The 18,093-nt window shown below is 34.8% G+C and overlaps 1 protein-coding gene and 1 pseudogene across 1 annotated transcript; one reads left to right on the top strand and one right to left on the bottom strand.

Annotated features, from left to right (window-relative positions):
- Positions 1-1,063: 1,063 nt before the first annotated feature.
- Positions 1,064-1,600, bottom strand: LOC145114060 (uncharacterized). The gene has a single exon (XM_079050069.1). The coding sequence runs from the start codon at positions 1,598-1,600 to the stop codon at positions 1,064-1,066; it is 537 nt and encodes a 178-aa protein (XP_078906195.1).
- Positions 1,601-14,710: 13,110 nt separating this feature from the next.
- Positions 14,711-15,667, top strand: LOC145114058 (uncharacterized; annotated as a pseudogene).
- Positions 15,668-18,093: the final 2,426 nt, after the last annotated feature.

Below are 18,093 nucleotides of genomic sequence, written 5' to 3'. Positions count from 1 at the left end.
GATATTCACAGCATAAAACTATAATTATTGGATTGACAATATTCCCAAAATACCCCTTGACCCTCCAAGATTGGATATCTTTATTTTTGTTAAATTGCTTTTCTAACAAGAAAAGGAGTATGAATGTAAGATCACAACCCGGGCCCATTCCACCACATGCTACCAATCTAAAAAGGTGATTGATTTTCTCTTTCCTTTCCTAGAACTAAAAAGACAATAATCCTTATTTTCATTATATTCTCATCCATATTAAGATAAAATTAATTACCATACTAAGTAAACCATTACGATTTCCAATCATTAGTTAGTAGCTAACCAAAAAAAAGGTATTTTTTGTTCATTTCTAAATAACCATGATAACACGAATTGAACTTATGAGCACAAATTAATGTTGAGACTTGATATCATAACTACATGAAAAGGTTAGACTATTAGGTGTGGGCAACATGTTATTACATGTTATCACACCTAAATTGTCCACCTCATCATCCTAGTCACAATTTGGTGTTATAACACCAAAGGTGGAAATGGGCAACACCAAATAACATGGGATAACACAAATACTATTTTCTATTTCTTTTTTTATTTTTTTTGGATGTTTTTAATTTCTATTATTCTAATTGGTTTTATTTTTTTTATTTACTTCATATATATCTAATTCGTTTTATTTTTTTTTATTTATGTCATATATATAAAAAAACATATAAATTAATAAAACATAATTTCATTAACTAGAAAATTAAAAATACCATACAAACTTAAAAAAACATTGCAAACCAAAAAAAAACATTGAAAAAAAAAACACACGATAGTCCAAATAATTAAAAAAAAAAAAAAACACCGACAAACTATTCTTCGTCCAAGTATTTTCTCTCGGTCTTTGCCTTCATCCTCCGTATCACTTCAGCTCGTCTTGGTGGCAAATTTTCTTCGTTTGTCGTAAGAATTGTCAAATCCTTCGATATGCGATCTTGTTCGGCTTCTTGACGAAGGAAATCCAAATGCTCCCGTTGCAATTCATATTTTTTATTTGCGATTTCCGTGTGGGCGTCGAATTTTTTTTTCATGTCCTCGTGCTCTCGAAGCCGACTTTCATTCTCCTGTGCATGTCGTTGCGCGCGCTTGGTTTGTCGCGCCCCATCGGTCGTCGTGGCGGAGAGATTTCCTCGATGTCATCAAACTCGTCCGGGATCTCATCGGTGTCCGCGTTGAGGTCGATGTTCGTGTGTCCGTCGAAAACGTCAACCGAACCCGAACCACGAGACCTCTTTGATTGTTGTTCCGATGATATTGGCGTTTTCACCCATTTTGGATCTTTCCTCACTATGTCCCATACTTTTTCATACTCAAATATGTGCCCCATTTGCACGTGATATTCCTCCCTCGCGGCTCTAAACACATCGAAATCATTGGCACCACTTTGACGTTGCGAAGAAAGTTTGTTGTATATGGAATTGAATTTGGTGCACTTCCGGCTAATTTGAGTCCATTTGCCACTAAGCATATCATTATTGCGATATGTGTCACCCTTGTTCAAAATCGTGCGGAATTTGACAATTACAGCATCCCAAAAAGCAACTCTCTTCATATCGTTCCCCATAGTTGGTTGTTTTGAAGTACCGCACCAAGCCACCGCCAACGCATGCTCTTCCTCCGGTGTCCACCATGTTGGAGGTGCTTCCGTTTCATCTGTCCCGACAACAACCTCTTTCCCTTTCTTTTTTGGTCTCCCTTTTTTTCCCGATGCTCTCTAACTACCCCCGGTTTGCGTCTCGACAACCGTTTTTTGCGTGGGTGTGGGTTGTGTGACTGTTTGGGGCATGGGACCGAATGTGTTAAAAAGGTTTTGTTGAATGTTTGCATTTTGTTGCATAAATGGCGAGGTAGGGAATTGTAGTGGGGGTGAGGCGGGATTGAAAAAATTGCCGGAATATGGAATTTGTGGTGAGTTTTGGGAGCTTAGAAGGTTCATGTATCCCTCATATCCCGCAAAACCTAACGGAGTGGATGTATTTGTCTTCGGATGATGGGTATTCAGGTTTTGATCCATAATGGTTATTTTGTTTTGAATGAAATAGAGATAGATATAGAGAAATAGATATAGATATACAATAGAGGAATTGAAGTGAATAAAATATATATATATATATATATATATATATATATATATATATATATATATATATATATATATATAGTTAAAGTAAATTAAGAAGTAAATTTTTTTTTTCATTTCACCGTATCAAACAACTGTAATATTACCGTTTTTCAACGGGACTAAATGCACAACGGTCAAAATTTTGGCGTTATGACTCGTTACCACGGTAACGCCTGATGGCGTAACGCACAATAACATGGGGCTGGGGCGGTGTTCCCCGTTATGGCGCCGTTAAGCGCTCCTGCCACGTAAGATAACGCGGGTTCCGCGTTGCCCACACCCGGTTGTCTTATGCAATTTACATGTAAAGTTTGATGACCTATGAGAAAGTTACTTGACCCTGGTTTATGTGTTACATCACTCACTTGTACAGTACAACATATGACGCACATAGAACAAGATAAAAAAATTTTGGTCCAACCTTAAAATAATTAAGATGGGATCTTTGTTGGCGGCTTAAAAAAAGAAAACAAAAAAATGAAATAAATCTAAACGACTTCATGGATATATCAATATATTAATTTCCAGAAACATAGAACAAACATGCATAATCGAATCCGACTGAATATCCTGACTCAAAAACTTCTAGAATTACAGAAAAACACATCCAATTTCCCAGTTATTCCTCACGATTCATACACAGGTTTTAGTTTTACACACGTACGCTACAAGTCGAAATACAACAAAGGGAAAAAGAACAGAATCCGTGATAGATCAGGGACTACCGGTGTTGTTTGGAGGAGGAAGAGATTCACCTCCGCCGGGGTCTCCATCGCCGCCGGCGGTGTCGTTGTTGTTGTTGTCAGTGGTGGTGATAGGGTTGTTCCTGATGAAACCAAGGGTTTCCACTGTTTTGATGGCGATTGAAACGACAACATCGGAAACCTCGTTGTACACTTGAGTTTTGATCTTTCCTCTTTTGATGGATGGAGCCATTGGGATCAGAAATTGGGCGGAATTTGGTGACGGAGTAAGAGTAATTGCCGACTGCCGAGTGAAGTGCTGTTTGATCGGTAATTGGTTTCACAGTTCATACTTCATACCTTATATAGTTGAAATGGGTACAACTACGGTGGATCAGAAAAATTCCGACCCGTAGTTTGGAATTCGGGTTTTTAGACATGATTTCGGGTCGTGATATTTTCCATGTGTTAGATACGTGGTTATTTATAAAATCAAGTTATATGTTTTTTAGTTCTTAAAAGTGGTTTTTGTTAAATATGTCTCCTTATTTTCATATTTTGGCTAGTTTATAGAAAATTCTAAAATTTATTTTTTTAACAGAAAATTCTCGATTATTACGTAAGAAATTCGAAAAATTCTTATACGGTGGAATAAACATAAAAGTTTAAAAAAAATAGAGGGGGAGAAATGATATTTTACAAAGTACAAAACGAAGGGGGTGTAAAATGACAGTTTACAAAATAAAAGGATGAAAAATATCAATTTAGAAAAATATTTTAAAAAGGATGAGATGAAAAATACCATTTTTGAAAGTTAACGGTGAGCAGTGAAAATATTTACTGACACTGTCTTTTGATATATAATATAAGGTTCAAGGGTGTGGGATGGCATATAGCTCGTCAACCCCATGACATCCATGGTATACACTGTCCCATGATGGTGACGTGCAAAGCTTCTTGGCTTCAAACGACATTTGAGAGAGAAAGAGAGAGATCTTCATTGCAAAATTGGTATACTATGTCTAGTGTATGGTTTAGTTAGTAGCAAAATGAGGAGTGTGGTAATGGTGGCACCACACCCTCCAGCCTAATTTCACTCGTCCGAAAAGGAAACAAATTTAAATTCATCCCTAGTTAAGGTTTGTTCCTATATTAGAGTAAGATTGGTGGGTGTTATTGATTGGTTTTGATAAGCTAAAAATGATCATTTTTATAAAAACAATTTTAACGGCAAACAAAAGACTTTTAAAATAACTAGTTTATTTTTATATCATTTTAACAAAACCACCAAGAGGATCCAAATACATGAATTAGAAATATAATAATAACCAAAGGAAGTTAAAGAGATAACGTTTGAAGCCTTTGATCCCACTTGGAATTGGGGAGTTGATAAAGATAGCAAAAACTCAAGAAAGAGTTTCTCTACAATGTATCCACCTTCAAGAGTAAGACACTTGAAATGCTAGTTCACATATTGTATTTTGATTTTCTTAAGCCTTTAAGTGCTTACCACAAATAAGCACTAAAGGAAAAACACAAAGAAGCACCAAAGACTTGCAACAGTCATCAAAAGAAAGCAAGAGGATGAGCATGAAGTGCATGCTACAGTTTGGAGAAGAGAAGAAGAAGAGAGTGAAGACTAGCCTCAAATGCAAGCCCCATGCACTTCTTTTAAGTCCCATGCAAGTCAAAAACTACCCCATTTAATAATATCAAGTAATCACTAGACATTAGAGGCATGAGGAACAAAAGAGGGACGTTGGCAAGCAACATCACGTGCCCCTCAAACTTTCGGTCATACATGATATAAAGAGACAAAATGATTTTCTAGTTAAAACAACTAGATAAATGTAAGTAGTTAGTTAGTCAAAAGTTAAGCAATATGTCCAAAACTTTGTACACGACTTATTAAATCCTATTATATGATATAATAACTAGTTATACTCTCTTTAATTATTTTTTTCACAAAACAATAATTATTCTCTAATTAAATACAAGAGTCGATTTTATTTATTAATAATCACAATAATAATAAATATTCAAAATATGCCAACTTGATAAAGGTGTGACCCTATAGGATCATATGTTATTAACAATATCATTCAATAATGATTCAGGAGCATATAGATCCAACAATCTCCCACTTGCACAAGATTCATTACAGATTGACATAGACAGTAGTTGGCGTTTAGCAACGGGCTACTGGCCCTAAAACACACTAAGGTGTGGCTATTCCAGAAGCTCAAAACTACAATTGTTAGTAAAGGTGTGGTATCGATTATTCTTTTTTCTCATACATCATGTTGAACATGAGATATTGATCGCGATCAATCTCATGTGGTGTTCAACTTTTAGTAAGGCCATAGATGTCTAACTCTCAACGAATAATATGTACAAATCTCATCTTGACTACATACGCTCATTATGTAGTTCATGTTCTACCCAACGATGACCCTTATAACTGCCTTTTACGGAACAACGTTAAACCATGTCAAAGCACAACAATTCCTACACTCAAGTCCCAAATATGTATCTTAGGTGGAATAATACAAAAATACTACCTTTTATCAAACATCATTTATGACTACGATCCACAAAGGGATTTTGAAGCGGGTCATGTCCAATACTCATTCTCCTAATCAAGTACCTATGAATTTGGTCTCAGCTCTTTGTATTTTCATCTTTTTGAAAGTCAATCAATATGTTCATATTAGTCTTACCTTATAGCTAATCTCTCAACTATGAATGACTATGGACAATTAGAATAACTAAGTTATTCAAGGATCATGTCACACCCTCAAACCGGAACGGCGGAAACGTTCGAGGGCAGAGGACGTCATGTACAATATCACAACAATTGTATAATAGTAATCAAAGCAACAATAACCATTGTATTAATAACATAGTATTTACATTGTGTTCAAAACATTACTTGTTTAACATAAAAACTATAGCAAAAGATAAGATGTGAATGCTACTATGCTCCGTCTTTGCAACGCTTGAGAGCGTACCTGTCTACTAACTTTCCTGAGAATACAAGTGGTTTGAAAAAGTGTCAACATTTAAGCTGGTGAGTTCATAAGTATTTTGTTGGAAAAGATATGTTCTTTGTTATTGAAAATGTTAATGTAATCTTCCAGAAAATCCAATATTTTGTAGTAAATAAATCGTAGTCTTAGTACTTTGAGACTAAAAAGTACTAGTTTCTTATGTTTATAACCTGTGATTCGAGGTTCTGATTCATGTAATTGGTATGACTCGTACTGTTACCTCCTATGATTACTTAGTGTATGCAAATTATATATAATTAAAATCGAACGGACAGTCGATTGGGTGATTATGCCCTAAGCCCACAACCAAACAAGGAACAGGAAGAAAGGCGGAAATCACACATTCCATTTCCTATCGGATATTACTTATATATAACTCTAGTGTCTACATTAAAGAATCATATAATTAATAATTAAGGTTCCTTTATATTATACTAGTTTGTAAATAAACACTGAATCTTTTATAAAAATGTTCCCAATTCCACCCGCTCTATTGTAAAGTACTGTCTTCGGTAAGTAATCGTATTTGTTTTCAGAAAGTTGAAATGTAAACTATTTGTTTGAAAATCATGATGTTTATCCTAGAAAATCCTGTATTTTCCATAAAAACCGATATGTAGTCATAAACGTTCTGAGACCGAAAAGTACAAGTATAATTGTCATACTTAATTTAATGATACCTAGTATTATTCATAAGTAAAACTAATTGAAGTTGTGTTTGCTCTGAAATCCGAATGTAAAGTTAATATTCAAATAAAATTATTTGAAAATATATTATTCGTAAATATGTCGTTGTTTTCTACTTGTGAGTTCTTATAACCATACTAACCCAGTCGGTCTGATCGCGACGTTTTTCAGGCGTCGGAATGTTAACGACATTTGTCACCCCAGGCCTGCCGTCCTGACTGTAGCTAACAGTCGGGATGTGGGATTATTAGTCTCAAATAGATCTATACACAAATATCTCGCTCTCCCTACAAGAGACTCTGGTGTAACGCCCGTGTTTCTAGGCTAGGCATTAATGATGATGTAATAGTCTAGGTTAACCTTTGTAACTCATTTTGAAATAATAGAAATGTATTATTTGAGTATTATGTGTTTTATGCTTAATTGTGTAAATTAAATGAATTAAGGATAAAAATGGATGTTAAAATGAAATATTAGATAAGCCTGGTATCTATGAAAGAAGTCGTAGTGGTCGTGACGAGGATTCCGGAAATATAAAGAATGCCGAAATCCGAGTTATAACGAAGAAGTTATGACCTGTCGAAGTTTCGCGACAGAACAGGTACGACACTGTGTGACGTAAATAGTGAATTTACGATAGAGCAATTTTTAGCCTTAGTGATCTAAACAAAAATTGTAGAATACGTTAAACCGAGAGCGTGCATAAAAAGAACGTCTAAATCTGACTTCGTATGAGGAAGTTATGATTTTTCGAAGTTTCAACTTAGCAGTATGCAACCCAAAGTTCTATTATGAGATCGAATGATTTCTAACCGAAACAATCAAAATGATAATCGAAGATCTCGTTAATAGTAGTGCAACGGTAAAAAGGCAGACGAAAACGGACGTCAGATGAAAGAGTTATGAATTTTTAACGGACTTTTCCTGTCCCGGCCTGTTAAAAATATAATAATAAAAATAAAAGTCAAAGTTAGCCGACGGAGTCTAAATGAAAGTTGTAGAGCATAGTCTCACCTACGCGTGGATACAAAGAACGTCAAAAACGGAGCTCATATGTGGAAGTTACGTATTTTTAAAGTTTGATAAATCGGAGTATGCCCAGCGTACTCATGATTCATGGTCTGAGTTGGGCCACGTTGCCCTAGTCCATCACTTGAGTGCCTCGGGGCCGAAGCCTTGACGCATCCGATCTGATTCGCTTAGTACGCCCAGCGTACATGTCGACGAGCCAGTACGCCCAGCGTAAATCGAGGGTTCAACCCCTATAAATAGGAAGCGAGACCTCCGGGTTTTGTTGCTAATTTCCATTCTTTCACCCCTTTTTCTTTCTTCTACTTTGCGAGAAATATCCCCGAAGTCTCGGTATCATCCCGAAACCCGAAGCAAGTCCCGAAGCACCGAATATCCCAAGAAGAAAAGAGTTTTCGAGCCGAAGCTCTGCCCGCGAGAAGCCCGGTGTGTGAAGATATCCTGGTTTCACTGAAGAATACTGCTTTAAGAGTTGTAGTGTTGTCCGCTAATCTTCTTATCAAGTGAGTGTGTAGGTGCTTTCTTCTAACACATAGATATGAATTAATCTCTATAAAATACGTGCTATGTGTTTATATATTATCTATTATCTGGAATGAGTATGGAATGGATATATTATACAGGTTTTAAAGTTGTATAAGTATATGTGTGTGTGTATATATATATATATATATATATATATATATATATATATATATATATATGTGTGTGTGTGTGTTATACAAAACTATTGGGTATAACATGGGTAGATAGTTGATGTGTGATGAAATAAAATGATGAGAGGCCTCGATATTGTTGTTGATCTAGTCATCTAGCGGAGTATGGATGACGACCACGGACTCTTTCTAGACTGTCCAGTGGAACGCTGGCAGGTTCATAACATGTAGGTGTTGTGAACGATGTGTTCACCGGTGTACTCTATCCCCCTCATGGTTGCCTTTAGGACATCTATTGTCGAGGAAACCCCTTTGCAGTAATGTGCATCCCGATGAAAAATCCTAGAGTAGGTCCCTTGTGATAGTTGTTGTTTTAGGGACGTAAAGTGAGGATAACGGGAATGGGTAATCGGGTTATTGTTGGTTTGTGAAATTAAATATAATTATTTGTTGTGGGTTGAAAACCCTATATGCTCACCAGGCTCTCAAGCCTGACTCACTAAGTTTTATTTGCATTACAGGTAGTGGCGCGAGAGCATTAGTTGGACAACTTGTGAAGATATTTTGTTTATAGGCCAGTAGTTGTATATAACTGTTGTAAGGCTTATAATGTGCCGTTTATGCTTTTGTTCTGTATCAGAACATGACATCCCGATTTTTGTTATATATGAAAATACATTTCTTTAAGAAATGCTTTGATAAATTTTATTTTATCATATTTTGTTTTGGGAACAAATTCCGCAACTCTTTTAATCAAAGGATTATTCTGAAATTATTTTAAAAGCATAAATTAAATCGGTCTTTTCTAGCCGTGATTTTGGGAATGTCACATCTGGTTATAAGTCAGGACTTTTACCAGTACTTACATAAGTACACAAAGACATCTCACAAATTGCTTCAACGTCTTTACGAGTAATAACTGAAAACCCTATTATAGTTTATAAGTTTGTTTCCGTGTTGTAATCTGAACTTTGTAAATTCAATAGTAATGATATTTTTCGTATTTAGTAAATTTCAAGTTTAACTTCTTATTAATGGTAAGAAAACATAATCAGAAATTTATATTTTTAAACACAAGATTTCTTGTGTTTTACTTGTATTCTCCCCCTAAAATAATTTAAAATTTGTGAAAACGTAGAGGTATGAACTCACCTCGAGTGTGATAACGGAATAGAATCGGTGACTTCGATTTAAAGTACGTAACGATAGTCCTATTCTAATAGTTTATACACATATTAACAAATATAAATTAGATAGTCTAATAATTTAAAGTGTTAAATAACACTAGTTTTTATGAATAAAACTTACCAAAATTTATGACTAATTTGAAATGAAGATCTTGGAATGAAAGGAAATAATCTAATTTTTGAGAGAGTTTTGTGAATAAGTCGTCCACTGGAAGTATGAAATGGAGAAGGATCCCTTTTTGGTTGCTTAAGTATAAAGAAATATGTGGCGGTTATAAGCTAAATATCTAGGGTTTTCGGCCGAGAACTCTACCCGAGAAGGAGATTGCGGTCCGAGGGATGTTTGCGGTCCGAAGGATGTTTGCGGCCAAGAACTCGTTTTCGGTCCGAGGAAGGTGAGGCTTACGAAGGTTTTCGGTGGAGTAGTTTTCGGTCCTCGCATGGAATCACCAAAACAAAGATGATTTCGTTCTAAGTGTTTTAGATTCCAATTTTCTAAAACACAATATAACAAAGTTATTTCTATTATTAAATCAAATATTTTTATTTATTTGACTTGTGTATTAAGTTATATGCATAGTTTTCAATATATAAGTGTTTATAACTTATATAAATATGTTTTCAAAATATATATAAGTATGTATTCTTGGTATCTAAAGTTCTTATTGTATTATTGTTATAATGTTAATTCACTTATACACGGTTGTAGCTTAGACTTTTATTTGAATAAGTTTATCTTACATGGACTTCAAATAACGGATTGTTACATTACCTCCCCGTTAGAGGGAATTTCGTCCCAAAATTATTTCTATTGCGGTTACTTATGATCTAGGGAAAGGATGTGGATACTTTTGTTTAATTAGACTTTTCTGTTCCTTAGTGAATTCAGGTCCTCGCTTAGCATTCCAGCAAACCTTCACTATTAATGTGCGACCTTGTTTCATTTAATTTGACTGTCTGTGTTGGGATGGTAAGTTGTACTTAAGATGGGAGAAAGTGTGGGTTTGGTTTACTTGTCTACGTTTACTTGAATAATAGCATGCCCATTCGTAGTCTTGGGCAGCTTTGCTCTGAAGTTCATGGTAGGACTCATACTTGGATCATCTATCATCACCTCGTATATACAAGTCGTATATAATTAAGATTGAAAAAACGTTTGGACGGGTGGCTCTGCCCCAAGTCCACAACCAGACAAGGAACAGGAGGTGAGCGGAATCACACATCCTAAGTTTGTAGAATCTTAATTATATATCACCCTCGCGTATATATTTAGCAGTGATAGGTTAATCGCATGGGTCCTTAATCTCTATTCTCGAACTTGATTTGTAGTACAAGTGGTATTCCTGGGAGGTCTGCTGAGGATACTTCGGGAAGATTACGGACTTTCAGAACATCCTCGGTGTTTTTCGCTTCAAGTTTCTTGTATACGGAGTAAGTTAGGAAGGTGTGATACCCCTAACATGGGTACTTATGAGTTTTGAAGCGAGAGACGATATGGAGGTTTGTGTCGGGTTTGTTGTTATAGGTTGAAAAGATTTCTTTTGGACGGTCGGTTTAAGGCGAATGGTCTTTTTGTGACACAGGAAATTGGTATGGTGAGGACCAAGACAATTCATGTCAAATGACGATATTGGAACCTATTATGGTAACAGGTGTTAAGTCGATTAGGAAGAAGCGTTTGTTAGAATGATAGTACATTCTATGTTTATGTCTTTAGTGTTCTCTGTTTTATCCTTGTTATTACTACTGCGAATATTAGTACTGCACTTAGCGAATATAGACAGTAAGAGTGTTCCTATGGTTAGTAATGAAATCTCGTAATATGATCCCTACAAAGTCCCTCTATAATCTCTTAGTGTATATAAATCGTATATAGTTAAGATTGAGAAGACAGTTGACTGAGTAACTCTGCCCTAAATCCACAATCAAACAAGAAACAGGAAATAAGGCGGAATCACTCAAATCTTAACTATGTATGACTCCAATGTTATACTAAGCCATCATAGCTCACCTTTAAGGATCCTTAGTTTTTATATGAATGATTTGTTTCATTTGAATGAGAAAGCAATTATTGATTTTGTTTTTAAGTGTCAAAACTTATGTGAAAATTCGATGCTTAATTATTGTTATTTGGAAAACGTACCAAAAATCTCAGTAGGTTCTTCGTTGCTCTTTTATGTCATGTCGTTAAACTCCTCCCTCTCCTCCGTCGTTCCTCTCTGTTGGACAATCTCTCTTGAAATGTCCCATTTCACCGCATGCATGGTATACTTGACTTGTACCAGCATCGGTGGTTGAAGTGATGTGTTGGGCCGGAATGCTACAGAAACGAGTAGTATGTCCATTCTTGTTGCAGTTCTTGCAATGCAACTCCCGACAAACTCCCTTGTGATGGAAGTTACACTTGTTGCACTTCGGTAGTGTTCTAGCATATTGATCGGCTGGAATCGGAGCGGCATATGTTGTGGCTGCAAGGGATGCCATAGGTTGTTGTCTCTTGGCAAGACCTTGAGATAATTTGCGCTCCTTTTTGTTCCAGAACTTTCATTTCTTGCTCTTAGCTTTGTGGTCTAGGATGCCCTTGATGACCGACACTCGTTGGTTTCCTTGGTTGTTACTACGGTTTGAATTGTCGATACTGTTTCCATTTTCGTTTGTGTTGTTAGCGTTGAATTGCGCCATGACAGCTGTCACGGCAGCTGTTACGACAGATTGGAATGTAGCGGAGTCTATATGTAGAATCGGAGCTTTGTCGGTTGGTCGGTTATTTCCATGTGAAGACATGATTCTGTTGCATGATGTAAAACGAGTTCGTAAGTAACTATGACCGTTCTAGTTGTACTCTATCTATTTATATATACATATAAATTTCTCGTTTTGTTGTACAATTCTCAATTTTTCGACCCACATTATTGAGAAATATTTATGGCAGTGATTAGGAGTAGGTATCGTACAAGTGCTAAGTTCTCTCATCCTAGTACTACTCTCACCCAAGCACGCTTAACCGTGGAGTTCTGATGGGATCTGGTGCATTAGTGCTGGTATGATCGCACCCAATAAGTCTACGGGGAGGCATCTTTCTACCGTAAGGTTTAAAAGATGAAAATGTGATAAGTTTTTAGTAGTGGCTATAAGTCGTGTGTCAATTGAACTATGTTATCTTGGTTCTGTGTCTATCATGTTTTGACTTTTATAGAGTCTTGTAATCAATTCATAACAGAGGTCTATATAAAATAGACTTATGAATTTTACTAGTTATCACCCTTATACGAAATTCTGTGACTTGATGTACTAGTATTATTTGCTACGAAAGAAGTGATAAGCCTAACACATAGTGTGAGTAGTATAATCAGTAACTCACTAGTTATATTTATTTGTTAATTATTAGTATGACACATAAAGTGCTCTTTAGTTTGTTCCTGATAGGGTAAGGTTCGTTAATGATCTCTCTAGTGCTTTTCTCCTCGTTTGGTCCTTTCTCGGAATTCTCCTCATGAACCCTCTTTTGGTTCTTCCTCAACTCCTATGTTGGCTATTGTAACGGAGTGGCTACATCTACCTATGTTGTTTGTGTGAGAATGGGAGTATCTAAAGAATCTATGAAATTAATAAAAGTATCTCTATTGAAATTTTTATGATGATCATTACCGGGTCCTCCAATAAGCACGTAGTGTATACAGATTATATATAACCAAGATCAAATAGACCTTTGAATAACTGATCCTACTCTAAGACCACAACCAAACAAGGAACAGGAAGTAGAACGAAAATCACCAATTCTAAGTCTATAAACTCTTAATTATATATAACCTTAGGGGGTGTTTGGTACAGGGAAATAAATGCAGGGAAAAAGAATTGATTCATTTTCTCTTGTTTGGTTAATAAAAAAAAAGTAAGGAATTAAGAAATAAATCAATTCCTTTTCCATAAAATCATTCTCTATTTTTAAAAGAGAAAAGAGAAGAAAAGAGAGAAATGACGTGATCGAGAATCAAAAGAAAAAAGCCGATAAATCAAATTGCCCCACATTCGAACCTCACTACCTCCAATCGATCAAGATTTTTCAAACTTGGCTACTGGATTTTCATGCAATCAGCCCACGTAAGTGATCAAAACCAATCCTTTTTGCCCTACATATGTCGATACATAGGATCAAAGTCAGCAGTATAGGATCGAAGTCACGACTGTATAGGATCGAAGTCAAGATTGTTTCTCCATTCACGCATTATTTGTAGCTTCTTCTTGGGCGATTTTGGCACTATCCTCTTCCAATTCAAGGTGTGATTGTTAATCTTGATATCAATTCTTCCAATTAAAGAATTCAGTTTTTTGAATTGTGTTAAAATCTTTCCAAGATCGATTCTTTAAACATGTTTGAATTCTGTTTTTGATGTTAAAATCTGGTAACATTGTTAACAGTACAATGGGAATCGTTTTTCTGATGCAGATTTTTTTTTTTGAATTGTTACCCTACTTTGAACCACCATAAAAGCATTATACAAGCTTGCAATGATGCGATTTTTTTTCAAACTGTACTCCTCTGTATTGTCTACGTTTTAGAATCAAAAAACAACTTATTTGGTTAAGTTTTGGTTGAGTTATACAGCCACAAACAGGAGCTGTTATGATTGTTTTATGATATTTCTGCACTTTTTAAAATTTTTGTCCAACTCTGAACCATCATAAAAGCTTCATACAAGCTCGGAATGATACAGTTTTTTTTCAAATTGTACTCCTCTATATTGTCTATGTTTTAGAATCAAAAAACAGCTTAATTGATTAGGTTTTGGTTGAGTTATACAGCCACAAACAAGAGCTTTTATGATTGTTTTATGATATTTCAGCACTTTTTATAAATTTTGTCCAAATTTGAACCATCATAAAAGCTTCATACAAGCTCGGAATGATACGATTTTTTTATTCAAACTGTACTCCTCTGTATTGTCTACGTTTTAGAATCAAAAAACAGCTTAAGTTTTGCTTGAGTTATACAGCCACAAACAGGAGCTGTTATGATTGTTTTATGATATTTCTGCACTTTTTATAAATTTTGTCAAACTTTGAACCATCATAACAGCTTCATACAAGCTCGGAATGATGTAATTTTTTTCAACCTGTACTTCTCTGTCTAGTATACATTTTAGAATCAATAAACAATTTAATTGGTTAAGTTTTGGTTGAGTTATACAACCACAAACAGAAGCTGTTATGATTGTTTTATGATATTTCAAGCATCTATTATGTAAATTTTTTTGTAGACATGGCAGGGCGAAACAAACACACATGGACTACTGAAGAGGATGCAAAATTAATTGAGGAGTTGTTGGAGTTACATGCATCAGAAAAGTATGGTGGTGCCGACAACGGATTCAAACACGGTTATTTGAAGGCAGTGCAACAATTACTAGATGTAAGTCTTCCTAACTCGGGTTTGAAAGCAGAGCCTTATATTAAATCGAGGATGAAGACATGGAAAACCATTTCAACATCGTGCACGATATGGTATATGGAAGAAACACAAGTGGATTCGGCTGGGATACGGATAAATGTTGTGTTACTGCCGATGCTGAAGTTTGGGATGAGTACATAAAGGTACTATATGATTATGTTTGTAGTATTTTTTGAATCATTTAAACATATTGTAAATGAATAGTAACCAATTAATTTTGTGCCATTCTTGTAGAGTCATAAAGGTGCCGCATGTTTTCAAGATAAACCATTTCCCCAATTTGATAACCTATGTAAAATCTTCGGGAAGGATAGAGCTACTGGTCATGGAGCTACTGATCTTGGTGAAGATATGACTGAAGAGACACAAAGAAACTCTCATGTTGATGTGGATGGGTTGGAAGAGATTGTTGAAGAGACGCAACAAACTGCTCGTGTCAATAGTAAACGCAAAAGGCCTCCAACGGATGACACGGAAAGCTCTTATAAGGAAGAAGCGAAAGAAATGAAAGAGACTTTTAAGGAGGTTGGTGAAAAACTTAATGAAACAATATACAATATAGGAAGGCAAGAAAATAAGGAAGCATGTGATATGATAGATAAAGTTATCGAAGATATACAACGCATGCCAAATATCAATGTCAAACAGCGAATTAAGGCGATTGACATGTTTAGCAAAGATCAATTTCGTGTCCGGGCGTTTTTTAAGATGACAGAAGAAGAAAAGATTTGTTACATGGAAATGATTGGGGATGGCTCAATATCATGATTAGGTTATTTTAAGTTATGTTTTTATTTTTTTATTTTTTAGGAATTTTGAAGTTGATTCTTTGCACATTTTGTATTAGACATAGTTATGTTTTTTTATTTGTTAGGAATATTGAATTATACTTTTTGCATATATCCTACATTGGACATAGTTTTTGAATAGTATGATTTGCATATTTCTTTAAAATCTATTTGCAAGTTATTCTTTTATATTAGAAATATGTTTTCCAATACAAGATGTATAAAAAATCATATTAATTGATTAGAAAATAAATTATTTAGTAATAATTAATATTAAAATAAAAATAATTAAAAACATAAAAGGTGAATATTTTGACTAATTAAGATGTACATCATAATGCATTTTTATAAAAATCTTGTTTGAAAATAAATAAACAAGGTAAAAAAAACCCATTTCCATTTCATTGATTAATACAACCAAACAAGAGAAATGATTCTCAAAAACATTTCTCTAGTGGATTCTTAGTTCTACCAAACAGGGGAGTCAATTCTCTTTCTCCAGCTTAATTCTCTTTCTCTGCGTTTCCATTCTCTGCAACACTTCCATTTCTCTGTACCAAACGCACCCTTAGTGTATACACTAAGTACTTATAGACTTACCAGTAAGGGTCTTTTAGTGTTCACATAGGTTATTTATGGTACTTAAAATACTCCTATAGTATTTTAATTGTATTTTTGATTCTAGAGCTTCTTGATATACGAAGTTGATAAGTTTTTAGACTTGTTGTTATTGTATAGTATCATAAAATACTCCAATAGTATTTTAAACTTTATGTTTGGTTCTAGTGTTCCTTTGTATATAGAGTTGGTAAGTTTTAGACTTGTTGCAACACCACTATCACTCCCAAACACATGTTGGTCGTATCTCAAATAAATATAGTTGATCAGGCTATATTTATCTCAAATATGATTACATAACTGTCTAGGTTTGACTGTAGTGTCCAGCATCCAAATACTTTTGTTTTGTTCTTCTTGTGATACTTGTTCTAGTATATGTATTTGCATGTATGTATACTTTTATAAAAATATTAATATATTTTAAAAGTATAATTCTTAGTCAGAGTGTTTTTATCTCATTGTATTTATAGTTGTATATCTTTTATAGGTTGATATACTTAGTTCACTATAAACAATTCTCTGATACCAATCTGTCACACCCCCAAACCGGAACGGTGGAAACGTTCGGGGGCGGAGGACGCCATGTACAGTATCACAACAATTGTATAATAGTAATCAAAGCAACAATAACCATTGTATTAATAACATAGTATTTACATTGTGTTCAAAACATTACTTGATTAACATTAAAACTATAGCAAAAGATAAGACGTGAATGCTACTATGCTCCGTCTTCGCAACACCTGAGAGGGTACCTGTCTACTAACTTTCCTGAGAATACAAGTGGCTTGAAAAAGTGTCCAAATTTTAGTTGGTGAGTTCATAAGTATTTTGTTTGAAAAGATATGTTCTTTGTCATTGAAAATGTTAATGTGTGCTTCCAGAAAATCCAATATTTTCTTAGTAAATAAATCGTAGTCTTAGTACTTTGAGATTAAAAAGTATTAGTTTCTTATGTTTATAACCAGTGATTCAAGGTTCTGATTCATGTAATTGGTATGACTCGTACTGTTACCTCCTATGATTACTAAGTGTATGCAAATTATATATAATTAAAATCGAACGGACAGTCGATTGGGTGATTCTGCCCTAAGCCCACAACCAAACAAGGAACAGGAAGAAAGGCGGAAATCACACATTCCACTACCTATCGGATCTTACTTATATATAACTCTAGTGTATACACTAAAGAATCATATAATTAACAATTAAGATTCCTTTATGTTATACTAGTTTGTAAATAAAAACTGAATCTTTTGTAAAAATGTTCCCTGTTCCACCCACTCTATTGTAAAGCACTGTCTTCGGTAAGTAATCGTATTTGTTTTCAGAAAGTTGAAATGTAAACTATTTGTTTGAAAATCATGATGTTTATCATAGAAAATCCTGTATTTTCCATAAAAACCGATATGTAGTCTTAAACGTTCCGAGACCGAAAAGTACAAGTATAATTGCCATACTTAATTTAATGATACCTAGTTTTATTCATAAGTAAAACTAGCTGAAGTTGTTTTTGCTCTGAAATCCGAATGTAAAGTTAATATTCAAATAAAATTATTTGAAAATATATTATTTGTAAATATGTCGTTGTTTTCTCCTTGTGAGTTCTTATAACCATACTAACCCAGTCGGCCTGATCGCGACGTTTTTCAGGAATCGGAATGTTAACGACATTTGTCACCCCACGCCTGCCGGTCTGACCGTAGCTAACAGTCGGGATGTCGGATTGTCAGTCCCAAATATATCTATACACAAATATCTTGTTCTCCCTACAAGAGTCTCTAGTTA

This window comes from Lactuca virosa, chromosome 5 (genome assembly GCF_052849685.1).
Source record: "Lactuca virosa cultivar CGN04683 chromosome 5, Lactuca_virosa_CGN04683_v6, whole genome shotgun sequence".
Classification (NCBI taxonomy): domain Eukaryota; kingdom Viridiplantae; phylum Streptophyta; class Magnoliopsida; order Asterales; family Asteraceae; genus Lactuca; species Lactuca virosa.
Note: the sequence above shows the minus strand (reverse complement) of the source record. Positions and strands in the feature narration are given on the sequence as shown.

What these genes read in the sequence shown, in the direction of transcription:
- LOC145114060 (XM_079050069.1), bottom strand. Translation starts at nt 1,600, where the DNA reads ATGGGGAACGATATGAAGAGAGTTGCTTTTTGGGATGCTGTAATTGTC.